This window comes from Halichoerus grypus, chromosome 5 (assembly GCF_964656455.1).
Source record: "Halichoerus grypus chromosome 5, mHalGry1.hap1.1, whole genome shotgun sequence".
Classification (NCBI taxonomy): Eukaryota; Metazoa; Chordata; class Mammalia; order Carnivora; family Phocidae; genus Halichoerus; species Halichoerus grypus.
Genome location: NC_135716.1, coordinates 71,206,883 through 71,229,777, shown reverse-complemented (window position 1 = coordinate 71,229,777; position 22,895 = coordinate 71,206,883). Strand labels below are relative to the sequence as shown.

The 22,895-nt window shown below is 41.6% G+C and overlaps 1 protein-coding gene across 4 annotated transcripts in view; it reads right to left on the bottom strand.

The window, feature by feature from the left end:
- NSMAF (neutral sphingomyelinase activation associated factor) overlaps positions 1 to 22,895 on the bottom strand; it is a 68,581-nt gene that overhangs the window by 25,788 nt on the left and 19,898 nt on the right. For 2 of the 4 annotated variants that reach the window (XM_078072366.1, XM_036088292.2), the window contains exons 3-20: positions 22,264 to 22,342; positions 22,099 to 22,166; positions 21,980 to 22,016; positions 17,972 to 18,022; positions 15,555 to 15,626; positions 15,198 to 15,245; positions 15,049 to 15,101; positions 9,285 to 9,414; positions 7,482 to 7,553; positions 6,994 to 7,102; positions 6,036 to 6,062; positions 4,650 to 4,826; positions 3,270 to 3,349; positions 2,634 to 2,724; positions 2,477 to 2,540; positions 1,475 to 1,526; positions 1,248 to 1,368; positions 510 to 641 (exon numbers count right to left, since the gene is read on the bottom strand). In XM_078072366.1, coding sequence (XP_077928492.1) covers positions 510 to 641; positions 1,248 to 1,368; positions 1,475 to 1,526; positions 2,477 to 2,540; positions 2,634 to 2,724; positions 3,270 to 3,349; positions 4,650 to 4,826; positions 6,036 to 6,062; positions 6,994 to 7,102; positions 7,482 to 7,553; positions 9,285 to 9,414; positions 15,049 to 15,101; positions 15,198 to 15,245; positions 15,555 to 15,626; positions 17,972 to 18,022; positions 21,980 to 22,016; positions 22,099 to 22,166; positions 22,264 to 22,342 — 1,463 coding nt within the window. The remainder of the gene's footprint in view (positions 1 to 509; positions 642 to 1,247; positions 1,369 to 1,474; positions 1,527 to 2,476; positions 2,541 to 2,633; positions 2,725 to 3,269; positions 3,350 to 4,649; positions 4,827 to 6,035; positions 6,063 to 6,993; positions 7,103 to 7,481; positions 7,554 to 9,284; positions 9,415 to 15,048; positions 15,102 to 15,197; positions 15,246 to 15,554; positions 15,627 to 17,971; positions 18,023 to 21,979; positions 22,017 to 22,098; positions 22,167 to 22,263; positions 22,343 to 22,895) is intronic. The other 2 variants (XM_078072367.1, XM_036088293.2) reach the window with 1 other exon arrangement.

The window sequence follows — 22,895 nt, the reverse complement described above, 5'->3', positions numbered from 1 at the left end:
CACCCTGCACTGCCATGCGCAAGGTCCAGCCTGACCTGCCAGCTTCTCTTCACCAGCTGACACCACCGGGCAGCCTGGCGGCAGGTAAGAAGGAGCCCGGGGGTGAGGGGGTGGGGGGGGAGAGGGTGCTGCCCAAGCTTTCTTTCTGCTCCATTAATAAGAAGCCCTGGGGCCCTTCAGAGGAACAGGGGGGTGGGAGGTGCTCTTCTATCATATTCTGATTGAGTTTCAATTGAAATTAGTGAGTGGGATGGAAAGTAATGCTAACATTGGAAGACTTTAGAAAAACACCTCTGGGGATCGGGGCGAAGTTGGGGTTCTTTAGGCCAAAGTCCTTCCTCCTCTGTTACTCAGTATCCGACCCAGGGCCATGGAGCCCGGAGCCACTGTGTGCTGACAGAAGATGCTGCTGCCGAACAGGAGCTTGACTGCTCTGGCCGCGTTTTTTCCTCCTTCTTTGTGCTTTTGTTTTCATCAAACGCTGTACGACATTTCCGAGACTCACATACCGTTATGGGCCCCAACGGCATCACTCCCTTTTTGCTTGTAGCCGAATATTAGATCGATCCACTCGTGAAGGTGCTCTGACACATAATTGCTTTCCAACGCGTCTTTGCTCTTCTGGAGAAAGTCCTCGGGACCTATTAGATTAGACTCGATCAAAACATCACTGTCTTCCTTTATTCTCTTGTCTATCCATATGCAGATAAAGCTTCTAGGAGAGGCAAGAGGTACATATTTGTTTGTTTTTTAAAGATTTTATTTATTTATTTCTCAGAGAGAGCGAGCATGGGAGCATAAGCAGGGGGAGGGGCAGGCAGAGGGAGAAGCAGGCTCCCCGCTGAGCAGGGGATGGGGGGGGCCCTCTATCCCAGAACTGTAGGGATCATGACCTGAGCTGAAAGCAGACCCTTAACCCACTGATCCACCCAGGTGTCCTGAGGTACATATTTATTAATGAGGTTTTTTTTTGCCCCCATCATGTAAAATATCAGTTCTGGTGGGGGGGAGGGGAGTGGCGAAGATCACTTTCACAACATTTAGGTCTTTCAAATACATATCGATGTTTTTACCTCATAGGCTCACAAGACTAGTTCTGATTTGGAACAGGACTAAGATAGCGCCTCATTTACATAGAGAAGTACGCTGGTATTTTTTAAAAAACCCAGGCAACTAAATCACAACACTGAAGTGGCCCCCCTGGGTGAAGAACTGCTGAAATTGGGTACTTCCAGGGTGGTACTCACTCCGTGCCCAGGGTGGGAGTTCCACATCATCAACCATCTGCCCTCCTTGTCTCTTTCCCAGATCCAACTTCAGACTATTGACTAAAAAGCTGACATCATCACCATAGAATTCTGGAATCAACTGAAATGGGGGGGGGGTAAGGGGGTGGAAAGAACAGCAACAAACATTTTTTAAAGCTGTTAGAAACCACAAGCCCAATGAATTATTAGCTTTGTTAACCGCTTACCTCTTTAAAATCAGTTGCGCCATCCAAACAGTTTTTCCAAGTTTCTGCGATACTAGATACAAAAAAAAAAAAAAAATCAACTGATCTTAGGTCTTGGGTCTGGAAATAGCAACTACAGGGCTGTCTATGCACCTAGGTGTTGTCCTACACTTCACCTGTATTAACTCATTTCTCTCATTAACTCATAATTCTCAACATGTGTATGAGGATCCCCCTTTGACAGAAGAGACGCCTTCTCTGAGCTCATGCAGGGAGTGACCCGGGTTGAGGACACGGACCCAGACAGGGCATCTCCAAGCCCACGCCATGAGCCTCCAACCACACAGTGCCTCATCGAAGGGCCAACACAGGCTGCTGCTTAAACACGGAACACCTAGCACGGCTGTTTTAATAGCTCATTTCAGAAAGGGATTAAACTTGACACAGCTTAGAAAGACTGGAGAGACACAGACCAAAAGATTAACAATGAATGTTATCTCAGCGTGGTGGGAGGCCGGGTGAACTTAATTTTCTCCATATTTTCTGGCTTTTTTTTTTTTTGGGCAAGGAAATATGTAAACACTCACAGGAAATTATATTCAAGTCACAGCAGAGTTATTTAGAATAAGGAGATGTTGGAAACGGTCTAAATGTCCAACAATAGAGGAACAGTTAAAATACTTAAATTATGGCATACATTAGGATGTAATACAATAATTTCAAAGTCACTGTTTTGAAGAACATCTGATATGGGGGAAAACTTCAATACTGAATACGACAAGGCTACAATAGGCAGGACAAAAGCTGTAACTAAAAGATGTTCTTACAATTACACACACACACACACACACACACACACACACACACACACGACTAGAAAAAGCCTGAAAGGAACAGACAGATGTACCAATCAGCGATTCTTGGCATTTCTTGACATTTGCGTATCCGGTTTTTTGAAGCAAACACATTGTACGTTTACAATTAGAGAGTTTACGAACAGGTAGGTGAAGCATTGGGTCAAACCTGTTGAACATTCTATCTGCGTTATCAAATCTTCCATTCTGCAGACACAGCATGTACTCGGGCGCTAGAGGGGAAATCAGAGTTAAGTGAGGTAACAGAACCCCTGAGAACACACGAGAAACAGCACTGAATCGGGAGCACTGACACGGAATCTTACCGATCCTCACAAGATAAAAGAGCACGTAGCCAGGGGAAGAGTAGTGACTGCCGTACATGAACTTTGGCTCTGGCATTTCCTGGTAGCGGGTCTGCAACAGACCGAGAAAGATCCTGCTAGGCGTCGGCCGGGAAAACAGTGACTGCCGCAAGTAGTCAAACCTCAGATCGTGGCCTGGCTACGTTACATCCCTTAGTTTCTCTCTTAAGTAGGAAAGGGAGAAGAGGAGGGGGAAAACAACTGTGAACACACACAGTATTCCCGTGACAAGTATTTAGCTTTTCTTGGCTCAGTGGGAGCAATGCTGGGCTGGTTTGAACAGAACGGACGTTACACGGCCCTTGTGCAGTTCACCAGACAGCACCTTCGCGCAACTAAATCCCTAAACTTGTGAGCCAGCCTGCCTCCTACTTCCTGAACTGCAGGCAGAAGATGCAAATGGGGGTGGGTGAGCAGCTAAACTCACGGGGGAAGGCAGAGGGCAGAGAGGGAGTAAGAAAAAGTATGACCTAGATCTTCTAGTCACTCGGCATAGACCTTCCCTAAGTCTTGGAGAAACGAGTTTCCCTTACTATAAAAACAGAGGCCAAGGCTCAGGGAGCTGCTTAGAAGCCGGGCATCCCCAAATCCACGTACCAGGAGTCTCTCCAGCCGTTCCTTGTTTAGAGCCCCTACTGGCCTGCTAAGATCCCGGAACGTTCCTGGATTTGACAAATCTGTAGATTTAAAAAATGAATTAATTAAAATAAAGCTAGCAAACTTACACTTAATAACATTACCCCCCGCCATGGATACACATGCACAGATTTATTTCCACAAATAATTTTTAAAAATTGAGACAAACCCATTAGAATTAGAGTATTTCTGATAGTCACTTACATAACTGTAAAGGTTAGGGCTTGAGTTTTAAGTCAGCAAGTCACTCAAGAGTAGCATCTCTAATTTGAAAATGCCCCAACTATTGATTTGTTTTTAAAGATTTTTTTATTCATTTGAGAGAGACAGACAGAGAGAGCACAAACAGGGGGAGAGGCAGAGGGAGAGGGAGAAGCAGACTCCCTGCTGAGCCAGAAGCCCGATGTGGGGCTCGATCCCAGGACCTGGAGATCATGACTTGAGCCGAAGGCAGATGCTTAACCATCTGAGCCACCCAGGTGCCCTGATTTTTTTTTTTTTTAAAGAACTACTGGTTTTAAAAAACTATATTCCAAGGAAAACAACAACAAAAAATAAGCACATTTTAAAAGTCAGTATTCTTCTACCAAGATTTGCTGAAGTTTGAATTACAGTGAATATTATTATTGTGTGATAATAACATAATTTGAGAATTGGGGACTGAATATTATCACAGAAATAAATTCTCACAGTCCCAGAAAGTCTGTTATTTCTTTCAAGTGTGAGGGTTCGATTAGTGAACTGTCTAAAAGGAATTTATTGTTCACAATATATAATTTAGAATATTACAAAATCAAATTATAATACAGTCCCATTTTTGTTAAAATAATTTGAGAGAAATACATATACCACAAGGTTAAAATGGTTCTCTCTCATTAATGTAATTATTGATGATGTTTATTTCCTTCTTTAAATATTTCAGTACTTTCTAAATGTTCTAAAATGAATAATTATCGCTTTTGGCAACCACATTTTTGAGTGTGAATTTTAAAACAAAAGGACAACCCGAGCAACAATTTTTCAAAGTGAAAAACAAGCATTTCAAATGTGGTCATGACATGTAATAATGATACGGCTTAAAAACATACGCATACTTTCTGGGCATGTCTTTCAAGAAGTCTGTGAGCCCTTTTTTTAGGATTAAAAGAATTTAAGCGATAGTGGAGAAAACACACGTAAAACCCATATAACTTAGAGAACACCGACCCGGTACCTCGGAAGGGAAACTAGCAATCGTTAGTACAGAAATCCAGATGGGCTCGAATCTGCCTACAGAGATCACAGTCGGACCTCTGGCTTTCCTCTAAGCCCTCGGCTTTGTGGCATTTACCCAGCATTTACCCAGTGCGGCGCTGCAGTAGTCGCCGATTACCCACGGGAACACGGGGTACTGAGAGAGGTCGTTGCAGCTGCGGTCCGCCAGGTTGTTGAGGTGCAGGAGGTACTGGTAGTTGGACAGGTGCCCGCGCTGCCACTGCAGCGTGTAGCTCTCGGCCGTGCGCTCCGCCGCGTGGTGCTCTAGGGGGACAGGGCCCGCCGGGTCGCCACTGAACTCGGCCAACGCTGGCTAAGTTGTACCGAGCGTGCAAAAACTAGATGGTTGGGGTTTGTTTGTTTTTTTTAAGATTTATTTATTTGACAGAGAGAGAGACAGAGAGAGAGGGAACACAAGCAGGGGGAGTGGGAGAGGGAGAAGCAGGCTTCCCTCCGAGCAGGGAGCCCGATGCGGGGCTCGATCCCAGGACCCTGGGATCATGACCCGAGCCGAAGGCAGATGCTTAACCCACTGAGCCTCCCAGGCGCCCCAAAAATTAGATGTTTTAAAAGTAGAACCTCTCATGCATTTTTGAAAAATACGTTTTAAGAAAATGAAAAGTAGGCTGTGGTTGGTTTTCACCAAATACCTGTTGCATTAAATATGAATATCTGCAAGGATATTCACCAGGAGGGAATATTATTACATATCTAAAAATATTGTCTATATTAAATATATGATATAAAACGAATATGAAGGTATGGAGCAAATAGGTAGTTATTACATGGTAATGCATAATATTTACTATATTATATATGGCCTGCAATATATACAAAGTGCTTGAGTTTTAATGCCTTTAAGAAGCCATGACCATTTGTAAAAGCTTAGTTCCTCCATTTTTTATGAAATCAAAACAAAAACAATCTGAGTTCTCTTTTAGATCAGTAAGAGGTCTGCTACCACAGATTTGCCAATGTCTATGTATTATGTAGGCATGTGAAGAGCGAGGCAAAGAAAAGAACCCGCTGAAGGAGAAAAAGGTCTCAAGCAGGAAAACATGATTTCTCAAAGGAGAAGAACCAGAAAGTCCCCCAACCCCTCAGGAAACATGGAATCACAGAGTATGTGGCACCACGGAGAGCTTTCCCCTTGGAGAGCATAAAGTCACTCAACTGTTTTATTTCATTCGGAAAATTCTGCTTTCAACGTTTTGCTGGCTGTACCAAGCAACTTCTCTAACTCATCTGTTGATTCAGTATTTATCCTTATTTACTTTTACCAAGTTTCTTCTCTAACCAGCTATGAGGAAAGAGCTTAAAAACTCAAAATGCTTATTCTCATTTCCCACACTCCCAACACCACAGAGAAAGTCTGACCAACCTGAGTAATAAGATCAGAGGGAATAAGGAAGCTTTAAGAAGACAGGTTTTTAGGTCATGGCAAGTGTTATGACTTGAGATTTTAGGACTCACCATGAAAGTTGAGTTTTTTGTTGTAATCTTGTTATATAGTTAGAGGAATAAAATGAAAAAAAATTTAATCAGGAGGCAGGAAATAACAGTCAACTTGTATCAGAGCTATACTTATGCATTAAATAAACCTAACAGCTTAATATGAGAAGAAAAAAATTTGTACTCTAAGCCTACTATAAAATAAAATATATTCCTTATTGAAAATAAACTATTCTTCTGAGGGAAAATTCCACTTCTAAGGGAGTAAGACTAGCAAACAAAGTTAAGATGGCAGTAATAAAATCCCAACATCTATTTTTGAAAATCAACCCATTCTAGTCATCTAACAACTCTGTAAACAAGAATAATTCAAGCGTACAATTTCATATGTTTATGACTAAAAAGAAAAATCAGGTGTTCTTTCTGATAAAGGTGGGAAACTTCCCATTTTTATGGAAGACCGAGGAATTATTAATTAAAAGCAAATCAAGTCCCATGGTAGTATACGGAGTACAGAAGGCTCACGTGTTCCTTTTGTGTCGTTTTCCAGCTTTGTGATTAAGACCATAGTTAACGATTACAAACACATGATGGACAACTCACTGCTTCAAATTAAGAAACCAAGTCCTGGTTTCCGAAAACGAATATAGACAAGACTGAAGAGAAAAATAATTAGGTGGATTCTTTATAATCCATTCAACTTGGGGGTTGTTAAAAATAAACAACATTTAAATATATTGATCAAGAGTTTTTCAAACACACAATTGGAGTGAACTATTGCCAAATTTCATTTATATGAAATTATGATTTAGTTTGTAGAATGCCATTTTGCCAACCCTAGTTCCTGATGAGAAGGAATAAGGAGACCCAGAGAGGTGATTCTAGATATAGCATTTCTCTTCTCCTATTTCCTAACCCAGGTACTTAGGAGTTGAACTACCCTCATGTGAATGGATACAATGAAGGGTGAGCACCATACCTAGATACGTGGCAATATAAAAATAGAGGTCATCTCTATCTTGAGGTTCATAGAACTTTAGGTAGATGTCAGAACAGAGATCGTCTTCTGTGCAAAACACTTCCAAGCCCTATAAATTCAGAAAGAAAACAGTAAAATAAATAGCACTGTTTACCTTGCCATCTCAAAACAAGCGACATAAGTACAAAAGCTTTTCAGTTAAAGATCTATATTTTTTATCTGCAGATCTTATTTATTTACATTCTCCACATATAAATCTGATTCAGCGATGCACATACATGCGTGTGTTTGTATGAATATGTGCATGGTATGTGTATGCGTGCACGCACACAGTTCATCCAAAAGAAAGACTTGGAGACAACGTGCTTACAATATGACATACTTGCACTTTTCAGACATGCCATGAGTGTTTACAAGTCAATAAACCATTGGCTAAACTGAAGATCTGACAATCATCCACCGAGAAGTGACATTCCACAGGAACTCACCAAAGGCATGAGGCCGTGCCTCCTTTTGTAAATGCGGCGGACATCTTGGAGTGTTATCTGGACCACAGGTTTCTTTAAAAGTAGAAAGACAATCTCAAACATCAACGTTCGGACACAATTAGAAGCTGCCCTTTGGTATCAGAAAGGTGAAAAAGTGGCCAAATCTTGACTTCCTGACGTGTTACATGTGAACAATCAGAAAGGCAGCTCTTAGAACAAGGCATTTCTGGTTTTACGTCCTGGTCTGCCCTTTTCCACTAACTTTATGACCCTGGATGAGTCTCCCTACCCTCGCTCAGGACCCCCAAAATGATAATGCACTGATCTATCATTCAGGGTCCTGCAAGGTTGCTGAGTGATAAGGGATATTAAAGTGCTGGTACAGATAACCTCTCAGGAATTTTGCTATCTTTTTATAGATCAACGGTTTTCTTGGAACTGACACAGTACATCTTCTTTTAGAATCTTGTCCTTTATCTCTGTAAAAACTACATTGTATTAAGGCTCATAAACAACTACAGTATTAAGCAGGGCCTCTAAATTTTTCTTTCTTTATGAGGAGGAAAATTTTCTTGCTTCTCAAGAGGCTTAAAACACTAGTAAGAGCAGAATGAGGTTAGAAAAGCCACTGAGATTGGCTAAATGGTGACACATCCACCTTTCCCCAAGTGAGAGGGAGGAAAAGCCCACATGTGGAACTGTGGAAACTTCCTGAAGACTGGTCAAGGATCCTAGCCCAGAGATTTGGGAGGGGATACATGCTCACACTATGGATCCTGAAGCTCTAGCACATACTCAGATATTATCCCAAAAGTTTTTGACCCAAGCCATAGCAACAGGAGTGGTCAAGCCAACTATTAACACCAGTAGAGCATGCCCTTCAGCGATGTGTAGCGTCTGTGGGAGGGCTTGGTGAGGGTGCCCCGCCACCTGGTGGACAGACCTGTCATAGCACCATTTCTCACACAAAAGCATTAGATGTTTTAGTGACAGAATGACTGACCCACCAGCCTGGAGAATTTCCAGGACGTAGCCTCCTATGACAGAAAACACGTTCTTTAAGCTGCCCTGCCAAAGGGTCCAACGCACTATCAGAGTGTATTAGCATTTCTGTTCTTCTAATGAACCACTCCAAAAAGTGTTCACATCTAGATAAAGCAACATATTTTTACAAATTTTAGTGTGGAAATCCGAGTTTATCTTTACTATCTGGCCCAGTAAATCTAAAGTCACTGAGAAAGAGAAGACTGTTTCCACCATCACGGTAGAAGCACCACAGCTGTTCGATGACAGAATCTCCACCGGCCCCTCTGTGCTGGCTGGCAGGGGACCACGCCATACTGCTTGTGATAGACTCAGATCTACTGATTCTGCTCCTCATTAAAGAAAAACAAGTAATACCCACATATATGGGCACTTAAGCAGATATACAGAAAATACCCATTTCTCTTTAATTTTAGTATATTTCATTGGTCTCTTCCAGAAGTGCTTCCAAGGAGAAAGGTATAAACCTCTAACAACCCTTTACTAAAATTGGGGGGGGGGGAGGCAGGGTTTTTTTGTCACAGTGAGGGCAAGGGACCCCAGAATTACTGAAAAGAGATCGGAAGAGCTCGAATCTGGATGAGCGGGCATCAGGATGACATAGGGAGGCCTGTTGAACACACAGCTGCTGGAGGGGAAGGGGGCGGAATTTCGATCCTCGCCAAACTATAACACCAGAACTGTGAGGTCAAGTTCCCAGGAAAGATGAATATTCCAGTGCTAAAGCAGCTCCCCATCTGACCCTGTGTCTCTCCTTACCGGGTACCCGTTGAGAGGCTGAAAATACAGGTTTGTGTCGGTGATGCACACGTGTCCAGGATTCGTCACCAGCGGCGTCACCATCTCTGCTTTGCATTCCATGTGCAGCTTTTCAGAAACACTCTGGAATCTGACAATACAGTTTTCAGCAGAAGTAAGAAAAATCACAAATCAATCTACTTCCTAGGTTTAACTTTCTCAAAGGGAGCTACAGTGTGACTATGTATGGACATCTGTCTAAACACTACACTTAATACAAGAAAAATGGTACTATAAAAATTGGTAGTTTAAATAAAACTGACATTCTTTAAAAAAAAAAAAAAACCCTGACATTCTTTCAGATGGTCTAGTGAGAACTCAAACAACAACAACAGATGAGTTTATCACAGAAGAGAAGACAAATAAGTAATACCAAAGAACCCTTTATAGCCAAACTGTTTTTCCTCCCAAAATAAACTGGCCTTGAAACTATTCCTATATTAACATATTTTTCTATTGTTGTGTCTCTAAGACCTATTTTTAGAGTCACAGGTGCCATTTACTTCACACAGCACTTTATAAGGCCATGAGTCCGTAATTACAATTACTTGAACGTCAGTTCCAAGGTATGTTCTTTTGCGGCTGCAGTAAAACCAGTCAAATGTGATTTTTCCACTACCCCTCCTAAATTATTTAACTAGTCGAAAAAGTCCATTTTCTTTTTGCTTTACTAATGAGTAAAAAAAAAATTAGAGGGGAAACAACGAAGTCATCAATATCTGAAGGCAATTCCTTAGTGACATAACTGGGTTAAAAATAAATCTCCCCGTTGTTATAAGTAACAATGGGATGAAAGCCCACGGGACAGACTTCTCCTTCCTTAGGAAGTGAAGGGGACCTCAGAGCTGTCACTCTAACCACACACACCGGCCAGAAGAGCTACACAAGCCTTTTTTAAAAGCAGTCATGAAGCTTAAGATGCAAAGAAACCTGAGTGAAGAGAGCAATGGTTGGGTGGCCTTGGGTGGCGACAGAAGGGGAAGGGCTGCGGAATGGAGAGAGGTCTAGAAAGAAGCCGAAAGCAGAGTGGGGACTGAAGAGCAGAGGCGCAAACATGCTGCCACTGGGTGGGGAGCAGGGGGAAATCTCCCAGCGTTTAGAAGGCTGGTGGCTCGGCCAAAAGGCGTACGATATCTCCAGGGTCCTTCAGGCGCTCAGGTCCTGAAGGTTTTGATCGCTCCCCAAAAAGAATTGTAGGCAGCAGAGGTGGGGAACGTAGCTATGGCTGCCACGAAGCCTTCACCCCACTCAGTCACGGATCGCGCTGTCAGAGCCCCCGGCACAAGAAGGGGGACACAAGAAGGGGTGGGCACGCAACCACTTCTGGAGGTAAACAGCATTTAGTTGGGTCTCTACTTCCAGATAAGAGAAATGAAGAATTACTTAAGCAAGCTGAACAACAGACCAGACACAGCAGAGAAGTCCAGTCAGGCTAAGAAAGGAGGGTCAGAAAAACAAAGAACAAATGGAATGCTAACAAACACTAAGACAGTGGGTTTAAAATCAACTACATCAATAATTACATATGTCATTTAGGTCCATCTGGTTGAGGGTTGTTCAGATCATCTATACTTTGTTGATGTTTTTGTCAATTTTGTTCTATCAATTACTGAGAGAAGGGTGTTGAAATTGCCAATAATTGTGGAATTATTCCTCCCATTTCTGTCAAATTTATGCCTTGTGTATTATGAAGCTATATTGTTAGGTTCATATACATTTAGATGTGTAATGTCTTCTTGATGTGTTGAACCCTTCATCACTATGAAGTATCCCTCCTTATCCATTTGTCTTGAAGTCTGCTTTGTCCTCTTTTAATCTAGTCATACCAGGATTTTCATGTGGTATGATTGCATGGTATATCTTTTTCTATCCCGTTTTGAACCTGTGTCCTCATTCTGTTTCTGAAAACACACACAGTTTATATAGTTGAGTCTTGCTTTTTATAGTCTGACAACCTCTACTTTTTAATGGGGATGTTTAATTCATTCATTCATTCATTCATTCATTCATTCGATTTTTTAGAGAGAGTGAGAGCAAGCACGGCGAGGGGGGAGGGCAGAGGGAGAGGGAAAGAGAGAATCTCAAGCACACTCCATGCTCAATGCAGAACCCAATGCAGGGCTCGATCTCACAACCCTGAGATCATGACCTGAGCTGAAACCAGAAGTCAGATACTTAACCAGTTGAGTCCCCCAGGTGCCCCTAATTCATTTATGATAAAAAGAATACATCATGATCAAGTTGGATTTATCCCATGAAGAAGGTTGGCTTAACACTGAAAAAAAAATCAATGTAATTCACAACATTAACAGAATAAAGTAGAAAAAAATGTGATCATTTCAGTAAGTGCAGAAAAAAATATTTAACAAAACTCTAAACCTATTATTGAAAATACTCTCGGCAAACCAGGACTAAAAGGGAGCTTCTTCATTCTGATAAAGGGCATCCATGAAAATCCTACAGCTAGCCTCATTCTTTAGTTGTGAAATAAACCCTTTTCCTGTAAGATCAAGAACAGGGCAAGGATGTGCTCCCACCACATCTATTAATTAAACAGAGGCAAGACATAGAAATAAAAGCCACAAGGATTTCTGTGAAATGGTCATTATTCACAGATTAAACAATTATGTATATAGAAAACTCTATGCAATCTATAAAAAACCCATTAGGACTAATGAGTAAATCTGGAAATGTCACAGAATACAAGGTGAATGAAAAAAAAAAAAACCCACTGTATTTCTATATACCAGTAACAAATAAATGGAAAAATCAAATTTAAATAGCATCAAAAAAATCCCCAATCTAGGAATCCGTCCAACCACATATGACCACATCGACAGACTGAACATATAACAGTGGGGGAAAGCGGGTGAGGTGTAAAAGACCTCTGTGGATTGTCTTTATTATCTTTACACCTTTTCTTTAGATCTAAAAGTAGCCTCACATAAAGTACTTTAAAGGGTATGTTTTGGGGTGCAAAAGGGGGAAACGTGAATATGAAACTATAAATTACATGGCGTTAGAGAAGCATCGGTACTTGAGTATTGTAATAGTATGGAGAAGGGCCAGAGAATACCCTTTGAAGAGACACGTGTTGAATTATGGGTAAAGTGTCAGGACATCTTGTAATGTAATTTTAAGTGATTCTGAAAAAGGTATGTATTTTATACACAATACATATACATGCAGGTGCACATTACCTATACGTATATACACACATACCATATACACCTGCGTGCACACGCACTCACAGAGCATGCGCGAACTAAAGCAAATCTGACAAAATGTTAACAAACTGACCCTGGTGACCTGTAGGGTATCTGTGTTCATTATGTTAGTCTTTCAACTTGTGAGGATTTGAAATTTTCAGGATGAACAGTAGAGAAAAATAAATACAGTACCCTTCATTTCTTCAATAAGAAAGTATTTCCTCAGAACCATGATGAAAGCTTATTTTGGCAAAAGTTTACTTTTTTCTTTGAGAGTAAGTATATAACACTGGAGTATCTTATTTTATTCCTCAAAAGTTTTTTCCCCAAATTCTTCAGCCTAACATTTTAGAGACTGGATTAAATTAAAACTTCCAGAGTGAGCCATTTTTTAAATTAATGTCACATTGAAGCCCAGGATTGAAAAAATCACTACTCAGAAGAATTATGCATTCTAAGTAGGTGAAAAGAAGCTAATTCCTCTTATTCCTTTTCCTTCCTAAAATGGAAGCTATTATTCCCCCAGCAATCCACTTACCTAATATATCCTACAAGTATTAAAATAGAAAGGAAATTAATGCTATGTAGGTAAAACAGAAAAAGAAGCAAACAAATACAAACACAGAAACATTATTGGCCAGATGGCTTCACTGGCAAGTTCTTCAACACTTTAACGTGTAGTGTGAGGGTCACAAATCTCACAAAGATAGCAATAAAACAGAATATTACAAACTATTCTCATTTATAAACATAAGCATCTAGCAAAGCCTAACACATCATAATCCATAAATGAATCTATTCAACCAGTACATTCTGTTGTCCTAAGCTGCAGTGATCCACAGATTTAGCAGAACTCTAAAATAAGAATCTAAAATAAAAATATTTAGTGAATAGGGCCTGCAATAATTTATACATAAGATTTTGTACACATTAAAGAGTTTACATATAAAGTTAATGGAGCTAATCACAAAGTTTAGCAGGGTTGCTGAAAACAAAATGAATACACAAAAATCCACTGCATTCTATCTATCAACAATAAACGGAAAATGAGTTTTTTAGGACACTATTTACAACACCATCAAAAATATGAAGTACTTGGAATAAATCTAGCACAAGAGAGGAAAGACCTTTATGGAAAAAACCATAAGGAAGACATTAAAGAAGGCTAAATAAATGAGTGATTCATTGCAGTGATTCAGTGATTTTGTTCACAATCAAAATCTCAGGGAGCTTTCTTTTATGGAACTTGACAAGCTGTTTCTAAATTTATATGGAAGTGCAGCATAAGGCCAAGAATAGTGAAGACATAAATTAAAAAGGAAAACAAGGTGTGAGGCCCTGAACCCGCAGATGTCGGGAGTTATTATAAAGCTATGTGACTGATACAGTGGTATTGCTGATGAGATGCAAATCTACTTAGTATGAGGCAAGAAAGAAATAACAGAGCAGGTTCATATAAAAGCATAATTATTTGCAGGAAATATCTTCATACTTAGAAAAGCCAAGAAAATCAATGAAAAAACACTGGGCCAGTAGGAATGTAGTCAGTCTCCCGGTCCCTGCAGGACTCCTTAGTAAGATACTGATCACAGACTGAAAGGTCAGGAAAGACTTTCCAGAACAACCAACAGCTAAGCTGAAATCAGATGAGTAAGTAAGAGTCAGCCAGGTGCAAAAGGGGAAGGAGGCCAAGCACTCCAAGCACAGGCAACACGTCCAAAGGCTCAGAGGGAAGAGAGCATGGGGCATGCTCGGGATCTGCATAAAGGCAAAGAGCCAGCACACAGAATTCGAGACAAGCCACCAGCGACCACAGTAGTGCGCAAGGGCTAGATTGGAAGCCATGGAAGGTTGAGACTTTACCCTGAGGGCAATGGGAAATCTTGAAGAGTTTTAAACAGACAAGTGACATAATTAAGTAAGTTCTTTAGAAAAACCACATTTTCAAAGTACACTCGGGACAGTAGGGAAGTGAGGACAGGAGAAGGGCAGACTGGGGGCAGGTGGACAAGCTAAGAGCTGTTAGAGTATTCTGAGTGAAGGTGATGGTGGCCTGAACTCAGGCAACAACAGTGGGAAAAGATGGTGACAGACGAGAAAGATCTTAAGGAGCATCAGTCAACAGGCCTGGCTGACCGACCAAAGTCAGGATGGAGAAGCCGAGGCCAGGGCCATTCCCGACCACGCGCAGGTCTGGGTGCCGCAGATGGTAACATGGGCGGTTTGGGACAAGCTGAAGTAGGCATACAGGTTGAAGACGTGCATTCCTCTTAGAATCAGAGAATGAGAGGCGCCTGGGAGGCTCAGGTGGTTAAGCATCCAACTCTTGATTTTGGCTCAGGTCGTGATCTTGAGGTCCTGGGATTGAGCCCTGCATCTGTATCCATGATCAGCAGGGAGTCTGCTTAAGATTCCCTCTGCCCCTCCCCCTACTCACACGCACACAAGCGCTCACTCTCTCTCTCTCAAATAAATTAAAAAAAAAAAAAAATCAGGGAATGAAATCATTAACTTACCTGTTTTTGTCAAATGATGTCCTAGCCAAACGTGACTGCAAAATAGCTGTTATCTATGAAAACAGAACCATTTAAAAATAAGTATTTATGAGTAAAACCTCAATATAATTTAATTCATAATAAAGACAATTTACTGTAGAAATTCTTACCATAGCAGTTTGGTCCCCTAGTTTGTCAAGGCAGGACGCTCTGTGAAGCTACAATATTACAAATATACAGGAATTTATTTTTTTCTCTAAAACAATATGAAGGTATTTCCTTAGAAGCAACGAAAAATAGCAATCATTCTGTTACTTAGTAATGGTTAAAATCACTTCTGATATATCTATGACTTCTTTCTAATATATAGTTTTCAAATTCAACATATTCAAGTAAATCTGCTTCATATTTATAAAAGAAATTGTGGTTTTAGTGAGATGTATGAATATGATTTTTTTTTTATGTTTCTGCCTAAGTTTGCTTTGAATTCTTTGCCTGGTGAATGCCCGAGGGAGGCGCTGGCTTACCTGAAGCAAGGTCTCCACAACATCTTCCACTTTCCCTGAAACATCCAATTCAAAGACACACTCCATTTTGCCCTAACAAATCAAATCAAAGGAAGAGAATAAGCATGTCAAACCCTATTCCCTTAAGAACATCTGCAACACCTCTGCTGACGTTTCTTTTCCTTAATCTAGGCACATATCACTACGAACTTCCCCCTTAGTACTGCTTTAGCTGCATCCTGTAAGTTTAGGCATGTTCTGGTTTTGATTTTGTCTCAAGATATTTTTTAACTTCCCTTTTTACTTCTTCTTTGACCCATTGCTGGTTCATGAGTGTTGTTCAACTTCCACACACTTGTGAATGTTCCTCCTGCTATGTATTTCTAGTTCTATTCCATGGTGCGCAGAAGGGGTACTCGATAGGATTTCAATCTTGAATTTATTTTGATTCGTTTTGTGACCTAACATGTGATGCATGCTAGAGAATGTTCCGTGTGCATTAGAGAAGAATGTGGATTCTGATGCTGTTGGGTAGAGTGTTCCCTATGTGTCCCTTAGGTCCATCTGGTCTACAGTGTTGCTCAGATCTGCTGTTTCCTAAATGACCTTCTGTCTGGATGTTCTACCCATTACTGAAAGTGGGGCGCTGAGGTCTCCTATTATTATTGGGCTGGTGTCAATTTCTTCCTTCAGTTCTGTCAATGTCTGCTTCAAATACTTAGGTGCTCGGAGGATGAGGGACTAGATATTGTGAAGATTAATGTGATGTGTCACATGCTCTCCTCTTCTCTGAGTCCGCCGGGCTGTGCTGTCCTCTGTGTGCTGGACCACGAGTCCCCTGGAGCAACAGCCTGACGTCCAGGTCCTCCTTGTTTTCAGCGGCCCCCAGGCATCTAGGGTCCCCCAGGTCCTGTCACCACTCCAAGACAGGCAAGACAGAAGCCAGTCCCTCAGGCAGCCACTCCAACAGTCAGAAACCTGGACACATGGTCCAGTCTTTTCTTTCCCTCCCCGGGAGAAGTTGGGAGCTGAGAGTTCCCTCCCATCACATGGTATTGGGCCCAGGGAGGGCCTACATTGAAAGGATGTTACAAACATCCCCATCAGCCTCAGTGAGGCTGGTTTCATGCTAACCTGGGTGAAGGGCCTCTTAATTGGTTTCCAGGTTTGTCACAAAAGGCATTGGTCCATGTATTATTGATTGAATCAGGGTCGCCATGGGAGGAACAAGGGCTTCCTATTCTGTCATCTCTCATGGTCACCATCAGTATCACTATGCCCCTCCTAAATGTGGAAATCCTCGGGTGTTCTAATTCGCACTGGAACAAAAGAGCTTTTCTTTGTTTCAGACAACCTCCCTCATCTCCCTTTACATAACTTTTCAATGGGCCAAGGACTGCTTTGCACTTCAAGTGGGTATCAGGAGAGCCTTAGGAGGGAGAGCCCCCCAGGCGGTGGTTCTCAGCTTGGGGGGGCAGATATCCTACCACCCCCATGAGGCTTTGGTCAATGTATGGAGGAACTACCCAACAGCAGGGGTGACGTTGTAGTAGGGGTGTTTAGTTTAGCCTAGGAGCAGGTTGCAGTGCAAGGGATGCCCCACACAATTAAGAACTATCCTTCCCCAAATGCCAGCAGCCCCATCTGAGAGTAATTAAATCTCGTATTTACAGTTTCTGACTTAATTGGCACATGCAAGTGTTTCTTGTGCATAAAGCCCCAAGGCCACGGCGTGTGGTCCACGGGTCCCACAAGTGCTGGCTGAGAAACTGCAGACAGAGACTCACCCTGCGGGGCTGACTGCTCAGAGAGGGTGGCTTTTCCTCATTCACAGAGGTGGCCCTATACAGAGCACTAGCCTGATGTAGGTCCTATAAAGACTCTCTTTGGGTAAAAGCTATCCCTTTACTATATATTAAGTTGTAGCAAAGAATTAAGTAAAGCACAGAATGGTTAAATGTAAAATCTTTGCTTACTTGACAAGTCCTGGAAAACCAGACATTGTATTCACGTCTAGTCATAGCTTCTCCCAATTAAGAAAATTTATAAATTATGACTGAGCTCCCAAATAAGAGTATTTTATAACCTATCAATATTTCTCAAGCATTTAAAAAAACACATTCTCAGTAATATCCAGCAAAATAACCTTATAAATGATACATATTCTGATTTCAGTTTCTAATCTAATAATTTAAGCTTTTTTCCTCCCCTATTAGACACATTTGTTTTTAAGTCAAAAAGTTAGTTGACTAACTTTTAGTCTCTTGGACTAAAGTCTGTGGCTCCCTTGGGTAATTTTGTTATAACTGCTGGTAACAAGCTTTTTAAATACTCATTATTATTATTATATTAGATTAAAGATGTTAATAAAGCCACAAAATCTTATTGCTTAAAATCACTATACAAATTGCTAGGAATAAATGAAAAGCTTTACTTACCCTTTCAATTTTATATGGGGCAACAATGTTGTGTTCTTTAATGAAATATACCTGAGAAAGACAAATCAATACTTGTAAAATAACTAAAAATTTTTAGAGTAATGAGTTACCACAAATTAGGATATTATGAATCAAATTTAAATCATTGTTACATAATATCAATTTCCAAAAGCACTTGCATTAATCTTAGTATGGCTTTAACGTTCTGATGTTGGAATAATAAATATCAAATTAAAAAGAGATTCATCAAGGCAACAAGGTAGCAACCATTACTGGATAAATAAAATATTTAAGATGTTTTATGAATGTCCGTACTTGTACCAAGTAACCAAGTAGACAGGTGAAGAAAGCTAATCGAAGCGCCAATTTTCTATGAAAAGGGTAAAACAGAGTCACTGTGGTATGAGATACATTTCTAAACATAAAGAAATTTCTCTTCTCTAGAGGTGATGTGGGCACACAGTGTTTGGTACTACACTGTATGTCAGTAACCATGTCCAACAAGCAACATCACCCCCAGAGCCATCAACACGGAGCCTCTACCTTGAGCCCTGCCTTCCCTCCTGTTTTGGTGAAGGGTGTACCTGGGCCCTCAAAACCACTCCCTCGACGAGGCCACAGAATGTAGACCTCCCTCCACCGGTCGGCTGTTCAAAACGTTTGCTTCTGTGGTAATACGGTTGCTGCACTCTCTCCCATTAGAAACAAACCATAGATAAAAACCCTCCCTTGTCTTATATCCTCCTTTTGCCATTTCTGTTCCTTTTTCTGGCAAAACTCTTTGCAAGAGCTGACTGTACTTTCTCTTGGGCTCAGGACAGGTTTTCAGCCGCACCACATTACGGAATCCAGTCCTGAGAATGTCCTAAAAGGTGCAGAGGATTTCCATGTCACCAAACCCAAGAGTCTGTTCTAAGGACTTCCTCGAGTCTGTCTCACAGAGCACACGACAGAGCTGATGGTTCTTCCTGAAGCAGTTCAGGAAGCCGCTGCTCCTGGCCCTCCCCGACCTCATCTGCTGCTCCTTCTGTCTTCCTTCGGACCCTCTGTCTTCCCAACCTCCCCCTGGCGGAGCTCCTGAGCCTTCATCCTCAGACCGCTCTGTGCATACTCACCCCCTGGGAAGCCTCATCCAGCCCCAGGGCATTACCCACATTCTCTTTCTCTTCTCCGCCTCCTCCCTGAGACCCACACCACTGCTCCCAAATGCCCACCAGCCTGTTCCTCTCGGAGGCCACGTTCTAAACAAGCGTGCTCTTCAGGCTTCTTTACAGCAGTAAAGGGCACGGCTATTCACCCTGTTGGAGTCATTCCTGACTGTTTTCCTTTGTACCTTGCAACTAACCCATCAGCACAACTGTGGGGTTTTCCTTCAGAATATATCCAGACACTGACCATCTCCCACCCTGCCATCACTACCATCCTGGTGCAAAACCTCTGGGTTCTCAGCACCCTTAAAGGCATGTGTCCCCCACAGCATATTCTCTACCGGGGCTCCAAGAGATGTGTAAATACATACAAAGCAGACGGTGCCCCTCCTCTTCTCAGCTCTCCAGGGGTTTTTCGCTTTTGTGCTTTATTTGGACTCCTTGCTGTGGCCCGTAGGCTCTCCATGACATAGCCCCTGCCACTGCTCCAACCCTTCTTCCCAGCTGCCCTCTGAGCCTTGTCCCACCAGGCACACTCATCCTCACGGCGCCTGCCACCCGCCAGGACACTCGCCTCTCAGGGCGTCCACTGCTCAGGATACTGGCTGGCTCATTCCCTCAGGCCTTCCGAGTGGTGTGCCTTCACACGCACCTCCTTGGCCAGGCGGCCCTGGCCGTTCTATCTGCAGCAGGACCCATGCTCCTCATCCTTCTCTATCCTTTCGTCCTGTTGGCATCGTCGTCATTACAGAAGATGTGTGCTTGTTGTCGCTTGCCCCCCTCTCAAGGTAAAGGCCATGGGGAGAGGGGCTTTGGATATTTTGTTCTTTCCTATAGCTTCATAACCTTGAATATATTTACTGAATATATAAATGCCTGAATAAAAGGCATTTATTTTTTACATTATTTACACACATACACCCCTCTTTATTCTACAAAAGAAAATTTGGAAGCAAAACTCTCTAAAGCCTAAAGGACCATAACATATTTCTGAAACAGTGTGACCACTTACGGTAATCAAAACCCACAGAAGTTGGTTTTTTTTTTCTTTTTTTTAATTGTATATTCAATCTAGGAAGCTTGAAATAATTCTAGAAAGAGTAACTTCTGACTGATTACCCCTCGATGTGAAGCTGGTTTTGAGTTTGCCTGACACGAGACCTCTTCTAATAAGTTTGTAAATACACTAAAATGGGTAATTTTTATAATGGAAACCACACTTCTGACTGAAAAAGTACCTCTTCCTTTCAGGATATGGATTTATTAGCATTAGGCCATGATGCAGAATACTTCAGAAATAATGAGAGCACAGGTGCAGGTCACAATTATTAATAATGCATTCTGCCCCTGCCCCCCCCAACCACCCCCCGGAGTAATAGATGGTTACAGCTGCTTGCCAATATGCCGGTTCAAACAACATAAAGTCAAAGATAGGCTGCGAAATGCTTTCTTCCTTAAGATTCATTGACTCATGCAAGGCAGACCTAGAAAATCACCTAATCTGATAACTCCCGGCTTTCATAAAATACTTTTCAATATACATTAAAAAGCATTCCATGAACAGAAGTGGTAAGCGGTCCAAAAACCGCTGGGAGCACCCTCTGCTCCCAACCATCTGCCTCCTTGAGACCCTCATGGCACTTCCTCTGGACCCTCTCTCTGTTTGCTAAGGCTTTGAGTCAAGTCTTGAAGTAAAGAAAGCTGCGTCTTTGCTTCCCACAGCTTCTCCTACACTTACTTGACCGGGGAGGGAATTTCCTTGGAACACTTCACAGAACTAGGGCCCTGCACATAGTTTGGGCAACATGATCTCTAACCCTCTCATTTTAGAGATGAAGAAGGTAAAATCCAGAGCAAAAAGCAAGTGGGAGAGGCCCTCTACTCCCATCTTATTTATAAGTTAAAAAAAAAAAAAATCTATAGATGATATAAGTGTATGATAGGAGAAAAACCGTGTTTTAATTTTTCTGTGTTGCCGGTACTGAGCACGATACTGGGAACATATATGTATGCCGAATAAATTTGGGATGAAAAAAAGGTCAGGACCCCAAGCCTCATAATTTGTACAAGAAAGCACACCCTGAGTTGGTGCCTTGGTTGTCACCACGAGTCACCCTGAGATCCCCCTCGGTGCTGTGCTGCTGGCCTCCCACCTAAATGGCTCGGAGACCACAGGAGGGACCGCAGTGCTTCCAGCTCAACCCCCACACGCTGTCAGGACTCCTGAGGACGAAACCACAAGCCTGCAGGCCTCACACAACTTTATAAACATTAAGGATCTCGGGGCACCTGGGTGGCTCAGTCAGTTAAGCATCTGCCTTCGGCTCAGGTCATGGTCCCAGGGTCCTGGGATCAAGCCCCGCATCCAGCTCCCTGCTCAGTGGGGAGTCTGCTTCTCCCTCTGCCCCTCCCCCCGCTCATGTGCGCGCTCTCTCTCTCTAATAAATAAAATCTTTAAAAAAAAACATTAAGGATCTCATGAGAGAATCACAGCTTTTAAAAAATACAGTTCTCAATGGTTCAATATTTTTTTTTTTAAGTTTATTTGAGAGACAGAGTGAAAGATGAGAGGGCACACACAAAGGGAGAAGCAGGCTCCCTGCTGAGCAGGGAGCCTGATGTGGGGCTCAATCCCAGGACCCTGGGATCATGACCTGAGCCAAAGGTAGACGCCTAACCGACTGCGCCACCCAGGCACCCGTCAATGGTTCAATCTTAAAGCATGCAAACATCTTTTCTAACAGTCTTTATCTGATATTTCAATAAATAATGTCACCGTGCTAAAAAAAAAAAAAAAAAGTGTGTGTGTGTGTGTGTGTTCACTAAGGTTAGGAAAAAATATTTACTATGTGCTTCTTACCTGACTGAAAATGAGTGAAATCTCCCCAGATTTTGCCCTACAATGCAGATAAAAGTCATTAAATATATATAATTTTTTTAGGTAGAAGTAAAATTAAACAGTTAGTGACAATGACATACTTTGCAAAGTGTCTATTGGATCCATTTTCTCCATGTTTTCCTATTTTTATACAATCTCTCAAAGGAATCTGGATAAAATTGAGAGAGAAATATTACAAAAATAAGCAAGGACAAAATATACACAAAAAGTAGGAATGTCTCTGTTCACATTTAAAATGCATTTACCTTAATGATGGGCTGGGATATTGCATCCGGTTCAAAAATAACTGATTTTGAACATATTTTTAAGGAGCCTCTGATTTTCCTAGGGATCAAAGTATAAAGGATTATTATTAGTGAACATACCAAAAGTCACAAAAGAATCTTAATACACTTTAACTAGAAAGTAGATAACTAAAGCATTAACTGAAAGAACAACAATATAATTAATTTTAATTACATTGACCCCAGGCTGATGGTTTGCCAACCTGATCCCATTATTCATTAGGGACTGAAATTTTTATCACTCATTCTGTTCTTATTATCTAGAATTCATCCACAAAGAACGACTTTACAGTATTTATTTATGATTTGGAGTACAGTTTTTCTCTATGATTTGAAGTACAATTGGTACAAAGAAAGCAGAAAAAAAATGCTTGATTCTTTACCTCTATTTATCAAGTTTTGGAATAATGAGTTGGTGTCCTAGGATCCCTGCCAGGCAATCTAAAGAGCTCATGAACTTGTGGATTTTAATGATTCTGATACATTTCCACCACTGCAGGCATTGTTCTTTTTTGATGTTCAGTTTGTCCTGTTTGTTGCCCAATTCTTCAAGTTGGCCCTTGTGTCCTTTTAATTCAATGTATAGTAGTTTC